At 37.0% G+C, this 19,557-nt stretch overlaps 1 protein-coding gene across 2 annotated transcripts in view; it reads left to right on the plus strand.

Moving 5' to 3' along the window:
• Positions 1-19,557, plus strand: part of PCDH11X (protocadherin 11 X-linked) — a 452,651-nt gene that overhangs the window by 376,234 nt on the left and 56,860 nt on the right. For both annotated transcript variants that reach the window (XM_032330412.1, XM_032330413.1), the window contains exon 5: positions 7,160-7,186. In XM_032330412.1, coding sequence (XP_032186303.1) covers positions 7,160-7,186 — 27 coding nt within the window. The remainder of the gene's footprint in view (positions 1-7,159; positions 7,187-19,557) is intronic.

The following is a 19,557-nucleotide window of genomic DNA, read 5'->3' on the forward strand; positions in this document are numbered from 1 at the left end:
ACACTACATCATTCTTCAGGGACTATCCACCAAGATAAATTGTAAATATCTATGCCCCCAATATGGGAGCAGCCAATCACATAAGAAAACTGTTAATCAAGATAAAGAGTCATATTGATATGAATACATTAATAGTAGGAGATCATAACACACCTCTCTCAGAAATAGACAGATCATTGAAGCAGAAAATCAATAAAGAAACAAGAGCATTGAATGACACATTGGACCAGATAGACCTCATAGATATATACAGAACATTCCACCCTAAAACAACAGAATATTCATTCTTCTCAAGTGTACATGGAATCTTCTCCAGAATAGACCACACACTGGGTCATAAATTAAGACTCAACCTATACCAAAAGACTGAGATTATTCCCTGCATGTTCTCAGATCACAATGCTTTGAAATTTGAGCTCAATCACAAGGAAAAGTTCGGAAGGAACTCAAACACCTGGAAGCTAAAGACCACCTTGCTTAAGAATGCTTGGATCAACCAGGAGATCAAAGAAGAACTGAAAAAAAACATGGAAACCAATGAGAATGAAGACACTTCAGTCCAAAACATATGAGATTCTGCAAAGGCGGTCCTAAGGGGAAGTACATAGCCATACAAGCCTTTCTCAAAAAATTGAAAAATCCAGAACACAACAACTGTCTCTACACCTTAAAGAAATGGAGAATCAACAACAAATCAAACCAACTCCACACATAAGAAGGGAAATAATGAAGATTAGAGCTGAGATCAACGAGGTAGAAACCAGAGATACAGTAGAACGTATCAATGAAACTAGAAGCTGGTTTTTTGAAAGAATCAATAAGATCGATAAACTATTGGCCACACTAATCCAAAAGAAAAGAGAGAAAGCTCAAATTCATAAAATTATGAATGAAAAGGGAGAGATCACAACTAACACCAAGGAAGTAGAAACAATCATTAGAAGTCATTATCAACAGTTATATGCCAATAAGCTAAGCAACCTACATGAAATGAAAGCATTCCTGGAAAACTATAAACTCCCAAAATTGAACGAGGAAGAAATTGACAAATTGAATAGGCTGATATCTAGTAACGAGATTGAAGCAGTGATCAAAAGCTCCCAAAAAACAAGAGTCCAGAACCTGATGGATTCCCTGCAGAATTCTACCAAACTTTCAATGATGAAATAACATCTATTCTCCTGAAGTTGTTTAAAAAAAATAAAGCAGGAGGAAAACTTCCAGACTTTTTTGATGAAGCCAGCATTACCCTGATCCCCACACCAGGCAAAGACCCTACAAAAAGGAGAATTTTAGACCAATATCACTGATGAATATGGATGCTAAGATTCTCAACAAGATCCTAGCATACAGGATCCGACAGCACCTTGAAAAGATTATCCACCATGACCAGGTGGGATTCATCCCTGTGTTTCAAGGATGGTTCAGCATTCACAAATCAATAAATGTGATAGAACTAATCCATAAGAGAAGAGAGAACCACATGGTCCTCTCAATTTATGCAGAAAAACATTTGACAAAATCCAGCATCCGTTCCTGTATAGGGTTAGAGGGAACATTCAAAGTATAAGGATAGAGGGAACATTCCTGAACTTCATCAAATCTGTCTATGAAAGACCCACAGCAAATATCATCCTCAATGGGAAAAAGCTCGCAGCCTTCCCGCTGAGATCAGGAACACGACAAGGATGCCCACTCTCACCATTCTTGTTCAACATAGTATTAGAAGTCCTAGCAACAGCAATCAGACAATAAAGAGAAATACAAGGTATCCAAATTGGCAATGAAGATGTCAAACGCTCTCTCTTCACAGATGACATGATCCCTTATGGAAAACCCAAAAGACTCCACCCCCAAACTACTAGAACCCATACAACAATTCAGCAACATGGCTGGATACAGAGTCAATTACAGAAATCTGTGGCTTTTTATACATTAACAATGAAAATACAGAAAGGGAAATTAGAGAATCAATTCCATCTACTATAGCACCAAGAACTATAAGATACCTGGGAATAAAGCTAACCAAAGAGGTAAAGGATCTGTACTCGAGGAACTACAAAACACTCATGAAAGAAATTGAAGAAGACCCAAAAAGATGGAAGACCATTCCATGCTATTGGATCGGAAGAACAAACATGGTTAAAATGTCTATACTACCTATAGCCATCTATACTTTTCATTCCATCCCAATCAAAATTCCACCGGTATTCTTCAAAGAGCTGGAGCAAATAATCCTAAAATTTGTATGGAATCAGAAGAGACCCTGAATTGCTAAAGAAATGTTGAAAAACAAAAATAAAACTGGTGGCATCACGTTACCTGATTTCAAGCTTTACTAAAAAGCTGTGATCACCAAGGCAGCATAGTACTGGCATAAAAACCGACACATAGACCAGTGGAACAGAGTAGAGAGCCCAGATATGGACCCTCAACTCTATGGTCCAATTATCTTCGACAAAACAGGAAAAAACATACAGTGTATAAAAGACAGTCTCTTCAAAAAATGGTGCTGGTAAAATTGGACAGCTATATGTAGAAGAATGAAACTCAACCATTCTCTTACACCGTACACAAAGATAAACTCAAAATGGATAAAAGACCTCCACGTGAGACAGGAATCCATCAGAGTCCTACAGGAAAACATAGGCAGTAATCTCTTTGTTATCAGCCACAGCAACTTCTTTCAAGATATGTCTCCAAAGGCAAAGGAAACAAAAGTGAAAATGAACTTTTGGGACTTCATCAAAATCAAAAGCTTCTGCAGAGCAAAGGAAACAGTCAAGAAAACAAAGAGGCAACCCACAGAATGGGCGAAGATATTTGCAAATGACAGTACAGACAAAAGGTTGATATCCAGGATATATAAAGAACTTCTCAAACTCAACACACACAAAACAAATAATCATATAAAAACATGGGCAGAAGATATGAACGGACACTTCTCCAATGAAGACATACAAATGGCTATCAGACACCTGAAAAAATGTTCATCATCACTAGCCATCAAATTAAAACCACATTGAGATACCACCATCCACCAGCTAGAATGGGCAAAATCAGCAAGACAGGAAACAACGTGTGTTAGAGAGGATGTGGAGAAAGGGGAATCCTCTTAATCTGTTGGTGGGGGTGCATGTTGGTGCAGCTACTTTGGAGAACAGTGTGGAGATTCCTCAAGAAGTTAAAAATACAACTTCCCTATGACCCTGCCATTGAACTACTGGTTATTTACCCCAAAGATACAGATGTAATGAAAAGAAGGGCCATCTGTACCCCAATGTTTATAGCAGCAATGGCCACAGTTGCGAAACTGTGGAAAGAACCATGATGGCCTTCAACAGACGAATGGATAAGGAAGATATGGTCCTTAGACACTATGGAGTATTATGCCTCCATCAGAAAGCATGAATACCCAACTTTTGTATCAACATGGACGGTACTGGATGAGATTATGCTAAGTGAAATTAGTCAAGCAGAGAGAGTCAATTATCATATGGTTTCACTTATTTGCAGAGCATAACAAATAACATGGAGGACATGGGGAGATGGAGAGGAGAAGAGAGTTGAGGGAAATTGGAAGGGGAGGTGAACCATGAATGACTATGGACTCTGAAAATCAACCTGAGGGTTTTGAAGGGGTAGCGGATGGGAGGTTGGAAAAGCCAGGTGGTGGATCTTAAGGAGGGCACGTATTGCATGGAGGACTGGGTGTGGTGCAAAAACAATGAATACTGTTGCATTGAGAAGAAATTAAAACAATACAAAACAGATTGTTTTTCAGAGTCCATAGTCTCTCATGGTTCACCTCCCCTTCCAATTTCCCCCAACTCCCTTCTCCACTCTAAGTCCCCATGTCCTCCATGCTATTTGTTATGCTCCACAAATAAAACCATATGATAATTGACTCTCTCTGCTTGACTTATTTCACTCAGCATAATCTCTTCCAGTCCCGTCCATGTTGCTACAAAAGTTGGGTATTCATCCTTTCTGATGGAGGCATAATACTCTATCCCCAGGGGTACAGGTCTGCTGGAAATAAAAAAAAAATAAAAAATAAATTAAATATTTAAAAAAAAAAAAAATGATAACACCCTATTTTAAATAAAAAAAAAAAAAAAAAACAATACAAAAACAAAACAAAAAAACACACAAACAAACAAAAAACTCAATGGATTTACTTGCTCTCCTTTGTTTAGGAGATTCATTCTTTCACTACGTGAGGCAAGAACCTCACTCTCCCACTTGAATTCTGGAAAAAAGTGCACTGGAATATAAAATATGTTGTTTTATTTTATAATTTATCAAACTGAAATACATTGAAAGATTACTGACCACAAATCATCGCATTTTGTATAATATGTAAATTTCTGGAGGGCTGGGAAGATTATAAGTAAATGTGGTACAATTGAAAGACTATCTGATTTTGAATAGGTTCCAGATTTAGGTTTTAGTCCCGGATTACTAATTTAATTTTGAAACATTTAACAAAAGCCTATTTGGTACTATGTGATGTAGGAAAGACATTAAGGTTCTATGATGATGGCCAAGAAAGAATTCTTGAGACATCTTTGGTGCACAAAGGTGGTTTTGTTAAAGTATGGAGACAGGACCTATGGGAAGAAAGAGTTTCACCAAGGTAGTGAGGAATATACCATTATATACTTTCCAGTTGGGAGGAGGTTAAGGATAGTGTTAAGTCTCTAAAGAATTTTGGAAGAAAGGTTTCCAGGATCTTGAGGGATTAGCTATTACTGGGAAAAGGTCATTTATAAAACATCAGTCATGAGAGCTTTTAGTTGTATATTGGTGGCCATATGTTTTGGGGATGATTACTAACACTTATCTTGGGCTGTTTAGAGATAAAAGTTTCCATAGGAATTTTTTTATGTTAAAGTAGACTTACAGGATCCTGGGGGTGTGAGCAGGGGAAAGGGGTTCTGACTAGGATTGCCTTTTGACATTAACAAAATATTAAAATCTAGGCAGTTGAGTCCCTAGAGGAATGACACTTTGCCTATTTCAAGGACTTGTCAGTACGCTCTATTTAGTAAGGAAATTTAATAATATTTCTTCTGCCTTTGTTTCATACATCAATGTGGATTAATGTAAGACTATCCTTTTTAATATTATCCAGCTGATCTATTTTAAGCCTTTCTCAATAGAAATTCTCAAATAAAGGCAAAAATAGACAATGTTTTTTTCCCTAAAGATTTGATTTATTTATTTGACAGAGAGAGAGACCACAAGTAGGCAGAGAGGCAGACAAAGAGATAGGGGGAAGCAGGCTCCCCGCTGAGCAGAGAACCAGATATGGGACTTGATCCCAGGACCCTGAGGTCATGACCTGAGCCAAAGGCAGAGGCTTAACCCACTGAGCCACCCAGGTGTCCCAACAATGCTTATAATTAAAATATAAAATTTAGGAAAATAAACACATTCTGAAGTTGTTTTGTTTTTTCATTGAAGTGGTGAGGAGGAGCTCACCTCAAAATGATGACTAGTCTTAAAGATTAAGTCATTAATCAATCAACTTTTCAATAATTCATTAATGTACAAAGATAGATGTAATTAACATTCATATCTTCACTTGGATCCCTAAGGATTTTAATGTTTTTGCATTGCTCAGTGATTTATGAATGATAAACATCTAACTAAAATCTGTTGTGCTATTGCAAGTAAATTTTAATGGTACAAGTATAAAAAGATCTATTGTGATATGAAAATAAATGATATTTTAATGTTATATTCTTATATATGTATAAGGTTTTTATTATTTTTTATTTGTTTTGTTTTGGTTTGGTTTGGTCCATGTGATTTTTTTCTGTTGGAAATTTGAATTATCACTCATAATGAATATCATTAAGAATTAACATTCATACAGAAGAGAGATGTAAATTCCAATTATTTAAGGCATTAAATCCAAGGACACTTTCTTGAAAGATTACTGAATTCATCATTCTAAGGCAATCTCTTCACAAATAGAATTTTTATACTGAGCCATTGAAGGCTGAATTTGATCAACACAAGATCAGTATGAATATTATAGAGCAAACATAAATACCAAAATTGAAGGGAAAAAAGGTGAACTTTGATTTTCTTGGATAATAAAATTGTGCTTATGTGTGGATACTTGCCTCAATGTCCATTTTGGAAACTCAAGTTATATTAAAATGGTAGGAAAAATGTATTTTCTTAGTTTGAGAATAAGTAATTGGATTAAAAATGTGGAGCATGTTCGATGTTAAGTGTATCTGTCTTTGAATTTACCCCAAAATCAACACTGCCTCTATTCTAATTTTTTTTATGAGTTTTTGTATTCAACAAGATTCTCAAAGAAACTTTTGCATATCTATTAATATGACAGAAAATAGATAAAATTTAAGGAGAAAGGATGTTTAGGAGCAAAATTAGCTAGAAATATAGACATTTGATCCATTTATGATACAGTATATTCACCATCTACAAAGAAGAATGAATCTAAATGACTAATGTCCTAAATGGTTTTGGAGTCTTAAAACTAATTTAACTTGTCTTCTGAGTTTGAATGGGAAAAAAGCTTTAAATGAGAGTAAACAAAATAACAAAACATCTTAGGTATAATGAGAAAGAAAAGAACATGATTCAGTTGAATAGAATTGAATTAAGGTGCTCCTAAGAACCACCAAAATTAATATTTAAGGATAGTACACAAGGCCATTTAGATATTTCTTATGTTTATTCCTAATTTATGAATTCAAACCAACCTAGTTTTAGTTTATTTAAGAATTATATTCATTCTTGAGATAAAGGCATTTACATTAAAAATGTATGAAAAATAAGTACAATAAATAAGAGAATATTTGATTAGAAGGATGCCTTTTCTTTGCCAAAGCCTATGTGAGCTAAGTATATAACTGAAATTTTTATACTGATTCAAGAATTCTATATGGCTCTTCATATTGGTACATGAGATTTACAATATTGCTATATCCATTTACAAAGCCACTGAAGAGTACAAAAGTTGAAAATAGTTTCAGTAGAACAAAATTGTTTACTATTGGACTCATGACATTAAAAAATGCATTTCCAATAACAAATTAGAGCTGATTTTTGTATTTGTTTTTTGTCTTGTTTTGTTTTCCTTTGCTCCCTTTGCCTCCATTTTATCCTAAATCAGTGGAAATCTGGGAAAAAAGAAGGAAAGGTAAGATGTAAATTTCAAAGAAGATTGATTTCAAAATATGTTGTACTTACTATTTTTTTCTTAACTGTCTGAAGTCGCAGTATTTACTCCATGGCCTTAAAACTGTAAGTATTTAAGATGACATATATTCTGATTCTGCCTTAAAAGAGTTCCAAGCTGAGCTGTCTCCAGATTTTGTATCACTTACACAGTTTTGGATGCAATTTTCAAGTCATTATTTTACTTTTCTTTTCCCACGATGCCAAAACAACATACTGCTGAAAGAATAACTTTGCGAATGTTCTGTTAATACAGTTATGTTTTGATTAATTTTATCAATAAAGGGACTATTTTGGTGTCAATTCACAATTTGGCTTTCACAGCAAAAGTTAGTGAATATGAAGCATGATGATGTCTGATAGGATCAAAAGGAAAGTACCATAACTAAACTAAACATTGTTAATCAGCAAATTGATGTTCAGGGTTTTAGGATGTCACATTTCAAGGTGAAAGTTTTAAGTTCTACTCATAATATATGTGTGTATATATATGATAGACTATTCATATGTAAATAGTCTATCATTCTAGAAAAAATATTTTCTGTTATTAAAAAAAGAACTCATTCATATTGTTAAATTTTAATTACCTCATTAGTTAAGCTATACCACCACTAAAATGAAATGTTCACTGATATTTCTTTCCTAGAATTTATGCAGTGGTTTCCTCACCATGTTTTGGAGTTGAAAGAGATGGGATTCCCTTGGGTTTTCTTTTTTTTTTTCATTTGTTTGTTTGTTTTTAAGATTTTAGTTATTTATTTGAGAGAGAGATAGAAGTAGCAAGAAAAAGAACACAAACAGGGAGGAGAGGGTGAAGGAGGCTCCATGCTGAGTTGGGAACCCAATGCAAGGCTTGAATCCAGGACCCCAGAAACATGATCTGAACTGAAGGTGGATGATTAACCAACTGAGCCATCCAGGCATCCCTCCCTTGAGCTTCTGATGGAAGATGTTTTGGAAATTAAATTCAGAAAATCTTAAAAGTTATCCATATTAGAACCAAAATGTTACCATAATTGTATGCTAGGTTAACTGGGAGTATAATTTTTAAGATTAATTTGTCCTATTCTAGTGTAAGGGACCAAATTTTATGTTTGAAAAAGAAACTTGCCAAAGGATGGTCTAGGCTATGTCAAAAGTGATGTTAGCACTGGATGTCTTTATCCAGTGTGAGAATTACCTAAAAATAAATCCTGTCTAGAATGTAAAAATAATTTTTATTAATGTTTGAGAGATAAACTAAAATAACAGCACTAGAGAATTTTCAATGAACATACATATCTGACAGTTTTCAAATGCCTGTCTAAACTAATTATCACTGTGGATTTTGAGTGATTTCTTTTTGAGCCAGCTCTTCTGAGAGCCAAAAGATCATAGAAGAGTTCTCAAATTAAAAGGATGGAAGCACGGGTAGTAAAATGTTACTAACTATATAAAAAGAATAAGAAAGAGGGAGAGAGACAGAGAAGCTCTACAGTTAAGTATTCTAACATTCTCAACCATTCTGTAGCTTTAAAAATTGACCTGCCCTATTATTTAAAGTTGAAATTTTAAAGAACAGAAATACTGGTAAGTTTTTTTTTTTTCCCCCTAGTGTAGCTATCTTACAAATAGGAAAATATCTTGATTAAAAAAAAAAAAATTACGGGGGGGGGGACAAGATGGCGGGGAAGTAGAAGGAGGTGCCCGTTCAACCTGCACCCTAAAGTGAGCTGATTACCTTCCAAAGATCTCCAATCACCCATGCAATCAGCCTGAGATCAGAATTATACACGTCTGGATCTCTACTGGAGCAGAAGACGCCAGTGGGCAGGTAAAGCAGAGTGGGAACAGCGATTGATATCAGAAGATAAACAAAAGGGGGAGGGAGCCACCAGAGGCAACCCATTAGAAAGTAATATTCAATACAAGAGTGCCCTGCATCTGGGAACGAGCATTATCTCGGGAGTCTTGTAGAAAGCACTCAAAAAGAGCAAAGGATCACCGGAGCGGGGGGGGGGGGGAATTGCAGAAATCGGGGTGTTAGAGCCAGGGCTTAAGTCCCCAGACCCAGGACAGCCACCCCTGGCGCAGAGCCAGAGAGAGTGTGGTGGAGAAACCAGGTCTTTGTCCCTGAGCCCCCAGTGTGCCTGAGAGTGCATGGGGCCTGGCTTCTGTGAGGTGCTGGGAGCCTCACCAGCCAACAGAAGCACAGCATTTTTGCAGTCCCCATGCAAGTGCCCTGCTGTGCCATCAGAGCCCGAGTAGTGCCCCGTGCCCTCCCCTGAGAGAGGAACACAAAAACGCCAGCTGGGTGCTCTCAGACCTGAAAGACCAGGCACTCCCAGCCCGTGCCAGCGGGAACATCTCAGTGTGTGATCACTGCTTGGAACTTCTCTGGCAGTCTGGAGCTGCCCAGAGAGCCGCCGCTGCCATGGTTTTGGGTACAAGCAAAAAATCCTGAGTTCCTGGGGACTGCAACTGGGAACCTGCTCTGCCAGCGGCCAAGGGGGGATTTATATGGGCTCTGCAGCCAGACTGAGGCTTCTCTCTGAGAGGGAGGTCAGGGTGCAGTTTGCTTTCCTCTAAACCTACAAAAACCATCAAAAGCGGTCAAGGTGAGAGAGAAAAACAAAAGTGAACAAATATAAAAACCTCCAGAGAACAAAAGCCTGAAAAAAACCAGTTTCCTCAGAGCTTACCCCCTTGAGAGGGGCGGGAGGACTTAGCTGAGAGAACTTCTAGGACTGAAAACCCACGTGGCAGGCCCCTCCCCCAGAAAACCAACCAGGAAAGGAAAAAAAAAAAAAAAAAAGACGAATAGAGAACAACCACCACTACTTTATAGGACAATTTTTATTATTAATTCGATCCCAATATTCTGGCTCATTTTTTATATAGTTAATTTTTTATTATATAGATAATTTTTTAACCTATTTACTGTCACAGTGAGATGTCCAGTACATTAAATTCCATAATAATCTTCTAACCTGAACTTTTTGATACATACACCTGTTTTCCTTTTGCATTTCTATTTTTAAATTTCTTTTTTTTAATTTTATTTTAGTTTAGTTTATTCCTTTTTTTAATTTTTATTTTCTAATATTCATATACAGTTAAACTTCAAGGTAATCCCCTTTCCCCAATCAATGCCACCCCTATAGGTAAACCAATTACTAATCCCCCCTTATCTTAGGAAAGTTGAGTCCTTTAAAAAAGATATCAAGATACATCCAGGAAGAATCAAAACAACCTTCCTCACCCACACTGAGAAGTTACAACCACTCTCCCATCTTTTTCTTCCACAAGTATTTCTGTGTTTTTGTGTTTCTACTGGTAGTATATAAATCTTACACTCAGGGTTCTTTTTGACGAGGATCTTCCTTTATTTGCATATATATATTTTTTTCTCTTGTCATATACTTTTATCAGTCTTTTTGTTTGTCTGTGTCTGTTTGTATACTTCATAAATCTTACCTTGGGGCCCATTTGTGCTAAACCTTCTCTTTTATCTCACCTTTCTTTCCTGTCTCTCTCCCTCTCTCTTTTTTTCTTTTCCTTTTCTTTTTTCTCTCATTTCGGTGGGGAACCTTGATTGCTCAGAAGCATTCCAGGGTGCACCTTGACTGCACCACAGTCGATACACCCAGCTACACCTGTTCAGCCATCTCTCACCAAAATGACTAGGAGGAGGAATGCCCAACAGAAGAAAAATACAGAGGATGGACCTTCTGCAACAGAGCTAATGGCTATCAACATAGACAATATGTCGGAAAGAGAATTCAGACTAACAATGATCCAAGCAATAGCTAGGTTGGAGAAAGCCATGGGTGACCAAAAGGAATTGATTAGGGCCAAACTGAAAACGACCAGAGATCATGTTTTCAATATTAGGGAAGAGCTGAAAGCTACCAGGGATGAGCTTCGCAATGCTCTCAATGAGTTCCAATCTAATCTAAATTCTCTCAACGCTAGAGTAACTGAGACAGAAGATAGAATTAGTGATCTGGAGGACAAACAGATAGAAAGGATCAGGAGGAAGCCTGGAAAAAACACCTTAGAAGCCAAGAAAACAGAATCAGGAAAATAAATGATGCCATGAAACGTTCCAATGTCAGAATTATTGGAATCCCTGAAGGGGAGGAGAAAGAAAGAAGTCTAGAAGATATAGTGGAACAAGTTCTTCATGAAAATTTTCCAAATCTCGTGAATGGAACCAGAGTTTATGTACTAGAGGCCAAAAGGATTCGCCCCAAGATTACAGATTCTCGAAAGTCCTCGAGACACCTAATAGTAAGAATGAAGAATTATAATTGTAGGCAGAATCTCTTGAAAGAAACTAGGACAAAGAAGATCCTTACGTACAGAGGAAAGCCCATCAGAATAACGTCAGACCTGTCCACACAGACCTGGCAAGCCAGAAAGAGCTGGCAAGATATATTAAGGGCACTGAATGAGAAGAACATGAAGCCAAGAATACTTTATCCAAAAAGACTGATATTCAAAATGGATGGAGAGAGAAAGAGTTTCCAGGACCGGCAAGGCTTAAAAGACTATGCAACCACCAAGCCGATACTGTAGGAAATATTATGGGGGCTTCTTTAAAGGAGGAAAAAGCCCAAGAATAGCATTGAACAGAAATATAGAGACAATCTACAGAAAGAAAGACTCCAAAGGTAACATGATGTCAATAAAAACATATCTATCAATAATCACCCTCACTGTGAATGGCCTAAATGCACCCATAAAACAGCACAGGGTTGCAGACTGGATAAAACGACAGGACCCATCCATATGTTGTCTACAAGAGACCCATTTTGTACCTGAAGATACACCCAGACTGAAAGTGAAGGGATGGAAAAGCATTTCTCATGCCAATGGGCCTCAAAAGAAGACTGGGGTAGCGATTCTCATATCAGATAAATTAGATTTTAAACTAAAGACTGCAGTCAGAGATACAGAAAGACACTACATAATCCTTAAAGGGACTATCCACCAAGACGATCTAACAGTTGTAAATATCTATGCCCCCAATATGGGAGCAGCCAATTACATAAGAAAACTATTAATCAAGATAAAGAATCATATTGAAATGAATACATTAATAGCAGGAGATCTTAACACGCCTCTCCCAGAAATAGATCATCGAAGCAGAAAATCAATAAAGAAACAAGAGCATTGAATGACACATTGGACCAGATTGACCTCATAGATATATACAGAACATTCCACCCTAAAACAACAGAATACTAATTCTTCTCAAGTGCACATGGAATCTTCTCAAGAATAGACCACATACTGGGTCACAAATCAGGACTCAACCAATACCAAAAGACTGAGATTATTCCCTGCACATCTCAGATCACAATGCTTTGAAACTGGAGCTCAATCACAAGGAAAAGTTCCGAAGGAACTCAAACACCTGGAAGCTAAAGACCACCTTGCTTAAGAATGCTTGGATCAACCAGGAGATCAAAGAAGAACTGAAACAATTTATGGAAACCAATGAAAATGAAGGCACATCAATCCAAAACCTATGGGATACAACAAAGGCAGTCCTAAGGGGAAAATACATAGCCATCCAAGCCTCCCTCAAAAAAAAAAAAAAAAAATGAAAAATCCAGAACACAGCAGCTGTCTCTACACATTAAAGAACTGGAGAATCAAAAATAAATCAAACCAAATCCACACATAAGAAGGGAAATCATCAAGATTGAAGCTGAGATCGATGAGGTAGACACCAGAGATACAGGAGAACTTATCAATGAAATCAGAAGCTGGTTTTTTGAAAGAATCAATAAGATCGATAAACCATTGGCGACACTAATCCAAAAGAAAAGAGAGAAAGTTCAAATACATAAAATTATGAATGAAAAGGGAGAGATCACAACGAACACCAAGGAAGTAGAAACTAGCATCAGAAGTTATTATCACCAGTTATATGTCAATAAGCTAAGCAACCTAGATGAAATGGATGCATTCCTAGAAAACTATAAATTCCCAAAATTGAACCAGGAAGAAATTGACAACATGAATAGACAAATATCTAGTAACGAGATTGAAGCGGTGATTAAAAAACTCCCAAAAAACAAGAGCCCAGGACCTGATGGATTCCCCGGATAATTCTACCAAACTTTCAAAGAAGAAATTGCACCTATTCTCCTGAAGCTGTTTCAAAAAATTGAAACAGTAGGAAAACTTCCTGACTCTTTCTATGAAGCCAGCATTACCCTGATCCCCAAACCAGGAAAAGACCCTACAAAAAGGAGAATTTCAGACCAATATTACTGATGAATATGGATGCTAAGATTCTCAACAAGATCCTAGCAAACAGGATCCAACAATACATTAAAAAGATTATCCACCATGACCAGGTGGGATTCATCCCTGGGCTACAAGGATGGTTCAACATTCGCAAATCAATCAATGTGATAGAACAAATTAATAAGAGAAGAGAGAAGAACCACATGGTCCTGTCAATTGATGCAGAAAAAGCATTTGACAAAATCCAGCATCTGTTCCTGATTAAAACGCTTCAAAGTATAGGGATAGAGGGAACATTCCTGAACTTCATCAAATTTATCTATGAAAGACCCACAGCAAATATGATCCTCAATGGGAAAGAGCTTGCGTCCTTTCCGTTGAGATCAGGAACACGACAAGGATGCCCACTCTCACCACTCTTGTTCAACATAGTATTAGAAGTCCTAGCAACAGCAATCAGACAACAAAGGGAAATAAAAGGTATCCAAATTGGTAATGAAGAAGTAAATGCTCTCTCTTTGCAAATGTCATGATTCTTTTTATGGAAAACCGAAAAGACTCCACCCCCAAACTGCTAGAACTCATACAGCAATTCAGCAATGTGGCAGGATACAAAGTCAATGTACAGAAATCAGTGGCTTTCTTATACACTAACAATGAAAATACAAAAAGGGAAATTAGAGAATCGATTCCATTTACTATAGAACCAAGAGCCATAAGATACCTGGGAATAAACCTAACCAAAGAGGTAAAGGATCTGTACTCAAAGAACTACAGTACACTCATGAACGAAATTGAAGAAGACCCAAAAAGATGGAAGACCATTCCATGCTCTTGGATCGGAAGAATAAACATTGTTAAAATGTCTATACTGCTTAGATCAATCTATACTTTTAATGCTATTCCAATCAAAATTCCACCAGTATTCTTCAACGAGCTGGAGCAAATAATCCTAAAATTTGTATGGAATCAGAAGAGACCCCAAATCGCTAAGGAAATGTTGAAAAACAAAAATAAAACTGGGGCATCACGCTACCTGATTTCAAGCTTTACTACAAAGCTGTGATCACCAAGACAGCATGGTACTGGCATAAAACAGACACATAGACCAGTGGAACAGAGTAGAGAGCCCAGAGACTATCAACACTATGGTCAAATAATCTTTGACAAAACAGGAAAAAATATCCAGTGGAAAAAAGAGTCTCTTCAATAAATGGTGCTGGGAAAACTGGACAGCTATATGTAGAAGAATGAAACTTGACCATTCTCTTACACTGTACACAAAGATAAACTCAAAATGGATAAAAGACCTCAATGTGAGAGAGGAATCCATCAGAATCCTAGAGGAGAACATAGGCAGTAATCTCTTCGATATCAGCCACAGCAACTTCTTCCACGATATGTCTCCAAAGGCAAAGGAAACAAAAGCGAAGATGAACTTTTGGGACTTCATCAAAATCAAAAGCTTCGGCACAGCAAAAGAAACAGTCAAGAAAACAAAGAGGCAACCCACGGAATGGGAGAAGATATTTGCAAATGACAGTACAGACAAAAGGTTGATATGCAGGATCTATAATGAACTCCTCAAACTCAACACACACGAAACAGACAATCATATCAAAAAATGGGCAGAAGATATGGACAGACACTTCTCCAATCAAGACATACAAATGGCTATCAGACACATGAAAAAATCTTCATCATCACTAGCCATCAGGGAGATTCACATTAAAACTACATTGAGATATCACCTTACACCAGTTAGAATGGCCAAAATTAGCAATACAGGAAACAACATGTGTTGGAGAGGATGTGGAGAAAGGGGAACCCTCTTACACTGTTGGTGGGAATGCAAGTTGGTGCAGCCTCTTTGGAGAACCGTGTGGAGATTCCTCAAGAAATTAAAAATAGGGGCGCCTGGGTGGCTCAGTGGATTAAAGCCTCTGCCTTAGGCTCAGGTCATGATCCCAGGGTCCTGGGATTAGGTCTTCTAGTTGTTCTAGTTGTTCTGTCCTTCTCCATTTTACCCACTTCATGAAATTTGTTCCTGGTTACACTTATCTCCCCATCTCGTCATTGCTATCATTGGCTTTTCATTCTTGGCTTCTTCAATCTGTTTATAGTTCCAATTTACATATATAGTCCCCTTAAAGGTTGTGTTCTCCACAAGGCATTGAACATTGTTTTTTTTTGGGGGGGGAGTACAAAATTGTACAGAATATTAAACTTACTAAACATCTGAAGCATTATGCTTCCAATGTGGCTCTAAGATTATTCAGATTTTTTTTTTATTCTCATCTCATTTCTATCCCAGACATTGAATGATTGTCCCAAACCTTTTCAAACATCTTCAAATTCCTTTCACAATTTCCAACCCTGAATTATTAGCAAATTACCTTAAGTCTTACTCTCCTAAAATAGAAACCATCTTTGTAACCATAATATATTTCCATGTTCCCTTCTAGTCTCTCATTTTTTTCTCTCTTAATTATGGAAATATCCAGCTCTCTCTCTTTTTTTTTTTTTTTTGATGTCCTGAAAAATGTATCATCTATTTCTGGAGAGTAAAAAATTTCCCCTCCTCCTCTTGTCAAATATTTCAGTCTTTGACATTGAATAGCTCAACTAAGGGCAGGGAAAAAATTGTATTTTTGTGTTTTGTGGAGATCAGAAGCTCTTTAGAATATGGATATGTGTTATATAGACTAAGGGAGAATCCATGCATGGGCCAAGGGTTTGAATCAACAATGCTAACTGAACTTCTACTGTCTAGAAAGACAGTAAGAGGCCTCTAGAAAGAGGTAAGAGGCCTCCAAGGACCACTGAATGTGTTAAAGCCACTTCAGGGAAGCCTCCCAGACCATAGTTATATTCTGCTTGAAGTGCTCTATTACTCCAATTTCAAGAGCCCACCTGTCTGACCACTTGACTGGAACTTTTTATTTTATTTATTTATTTAGTTAGTTAAGTAGTTAGTTAATTTGAGAGAGAGGAGAGACTGAGAGAGAAAGCTTGAATGAGGTGCAGAGAGGAGAAGCATTCTCCCCACTGAGCAGAGAGCCCCATGTGGGGCTTGATTCCAGGACCCTCGGATCATGACTTGAATTGAAGGTAGATGCTTAACCGACTGAGCTGCCTAGGTACCCTGGAACTTTTTATTTTTGACTTTATGTACCCCAAATGATAACTGTCCACCCTGGCCCCTATCACATCATCACCCAGCTACCATTAATCCTTACAATCAGTTTCCTGGCCCAATTGGATAGACTTTACCTCACCTGATCTCAACAACCATTTGTTCTGTAGCAGAGCCTGAGGCACATGCACACTGCATGTGTAATCCAATTACTGCACTGAGTCCCATACCCATACCATTTAACTATGGTAACTATAAAGAAAACTAACATGCATTCAGGCATATGCATGAACATGCCTGCATGTACACAACATACACACATATGCAAACACTTCCACACTTCAAAGCTAACTATCATATTGTAACGTTAATTCCAATAAAGTAAAAATTGCTTTGAATGAAAATAAGCTAAATACTCTAATCAAAAGTCATAGGGTGACAAAATGGATAAAAGAAAAGGAAAAAAAAAAGGCTTATATGATGCCAACAGAAGACTCCTGTCAGACCCAAAGACACCTGCAGATTGAAAGGTAGGAGATGGAGAAAACTTTGTGAGACAAAAAGATAGCAAAAGAAAGCCAGAATTACAATACTTATATTGGACAAATTTTACTTTAAAACAAAGACTGTAACAAGACACAAAGGAGGACACTAAGCAGTAATAAAGGGGACAATCCAACAATGAGATATTAATTGTAAATATTTAAGCTTCCAAAAGGGAATACATATAACACACTTAAAAACAAACATAAAAGGTATAATCGACAATAATGCAATAATAGTAGGGGACTTTAACAGCCCACTTACACCCATAGAGTATCCAAACAGAAATCAACAAGGAAATCATGGCTTTGAATGACATCCTGGACCAGGTGGATTTAACAGATTTATTCAAAAATTCTATTCTAAATCATCAGAATACTTTTTTTTCAAATGCACAGGAACATTCTCCAGAATAGATAACATATTAGGCCACAAAACAAGTCTCAATAAATTAAAAATATATATATGAAGTCATACCAAGTTTCTTTTTTGACTCTAGGTATTGAGCTGAAGACTGGCAGAACAAACTCTACAAATAAAAGGAGAGAAGAGGTCACACTGAAGAGGGTAGGAAGTGCAGAAACACTGTTTAGGAGAGAAATACATCAAGGCTGCTATAGAAGGGAGTGAGCCCTGCTTGCAGAGAAGGACAAAAGGAAGAGAAGACCACACAAGGGAATAGACAAGAACATTCCCCCAGAGTCATTGGTTTGGAAAATGGGAGAGGCTGAGTTTTGTAAGTTCGTGCAATCAGTGTAGCTTAACATCTGGAGTTTATCTCATTTTATTATTTTATTGTATTTTATTTTTATTTAAACTATATTTATTTTTTTCTTTATTATTATTATTTTTAAATAAACTTTATACCCAACATGGAACTTGACTTCACAAACCTGAGATCAAAAGTCACATGCTCCAATGACCCAGTCAGTAACCCCAAAGACTGTAGCTTTAAAGGTCAGTGGACTTGACCCTTTCTCACCCCTCAGTATAAACATTGAGCCACCTGCAGGAAACAGCACAGTGCCAACACTGGCTGCAAAACTTGCTTACACTAAGCCCTTCACCCTTGCACTCACTTGGAACTTTCCTTCTCATTCAAGCTTACCTCAGTCACAGTGCAGCAGATCCCTGACCCAGACTAGCACAAATCACTAAACATAGCACATATTCCACCCAGAGTGTTTCACAAGGCTTCACTTCTGATGCAGGTGGTGAGAGGTCTCATTTCACAAACAGACCAGAGCACACTTAGCTAAAACTTGCCACCTTCAGGCCAGGGACCAAACACTGTCCAATACAGGCAAGGAAAGCCTCTGTAGACAACTAGCTTGAAAGATGGAGCAGCCAGAACACAATAGCTGACTGCATACAGCATACGATGGAGACAAACATTGAAGCACCAGTTCCTGGTCACTGTTGTATCTTTACTTCATAAGAAAATTACTTTCAGGAGCAGGTGACCTAACTGGCTTTTATAACATGGAAAAGAAGACAAAAGCTTAGATATAATGTGAACACAGAGGAATTCATCCAAAATGAAAGAAAAAGATAAGGTCACAGCCAGAAATGCAAATAAAAGAAATATAAGTAACATGTATGATGGATAATTTAAAATAACTATCATAGAAAAACCCACTGGACTTGAAAAAAAAGAATAGAAAATATCAGTCAGACCCTTATGATAGAGAAAAAAAAAAGAGTTGAAAAAAATCACTCAGAGCTGAAAAAGCACAACAAATGGGATTAGAAAAGTGCATGATTCAATGAAGAGAAGTCTGGAAGAACCAGAGTAGTGAATTAGTGATGTAAAAGTCAAAGTAAGGGAAAGCAATGAAACTGAACAAAAGAGAGAAAGTATTATGGAACATAAGAATAGACATAAGGAACTCAATGACTTCATAGAACATTATAACATTCTTACTATAGGAGTCCCAGAGGAAGAAGAGAGAGAAAAGGGAGAAGAAAATATATTTTAAGAAATAATAGTTGAAAATGTCCCTAATTGGGAGAAGGAAACAAATATCCATATCCAGGAAACACAGAGAACTCCTATCAAAATAAACAAAGGAAGACAAACACAAAGACATATTGTAATTACATTTTCATAATCTTGTGATAAAAAAAAATGTTAAAAGCAGTAAGAGAAAAGAAGCCCTTAACTTAAAAGGGAAAATCCATAAGGCTAACAGATTTCTCAATAGAAACATGGCAAGACAGAAGGGAGTGGCATGATATATTCAGATTGTTGAATGGGAACAATCTGCAGCCAGAATGATCTATCCAGCAAGACTATGATTCAGAACAGAAGACATAGAGTTTTCCAAACAAATAAAACCTAAAGGTGTTTGTGACCACTAAATCAGTCCTGCAAGAAATACTAAAGTGGAATCTTTCAGTAGAAAGGACAG

The sequence above is a fragment of the Mustela erminea genome, chromosome X (assembly GCF_009829155.1).
Source record: "Mustela erminea isolate mMusErm1 chromosome X, mMusErm1.Pri, whole genome shotgun sequence".
Lineage (NCBI taxonomy): Eukaryota > Metazoa > Chordata > Mammalia > Carnivora > Mustelidae > Mustela > Mustela erminea.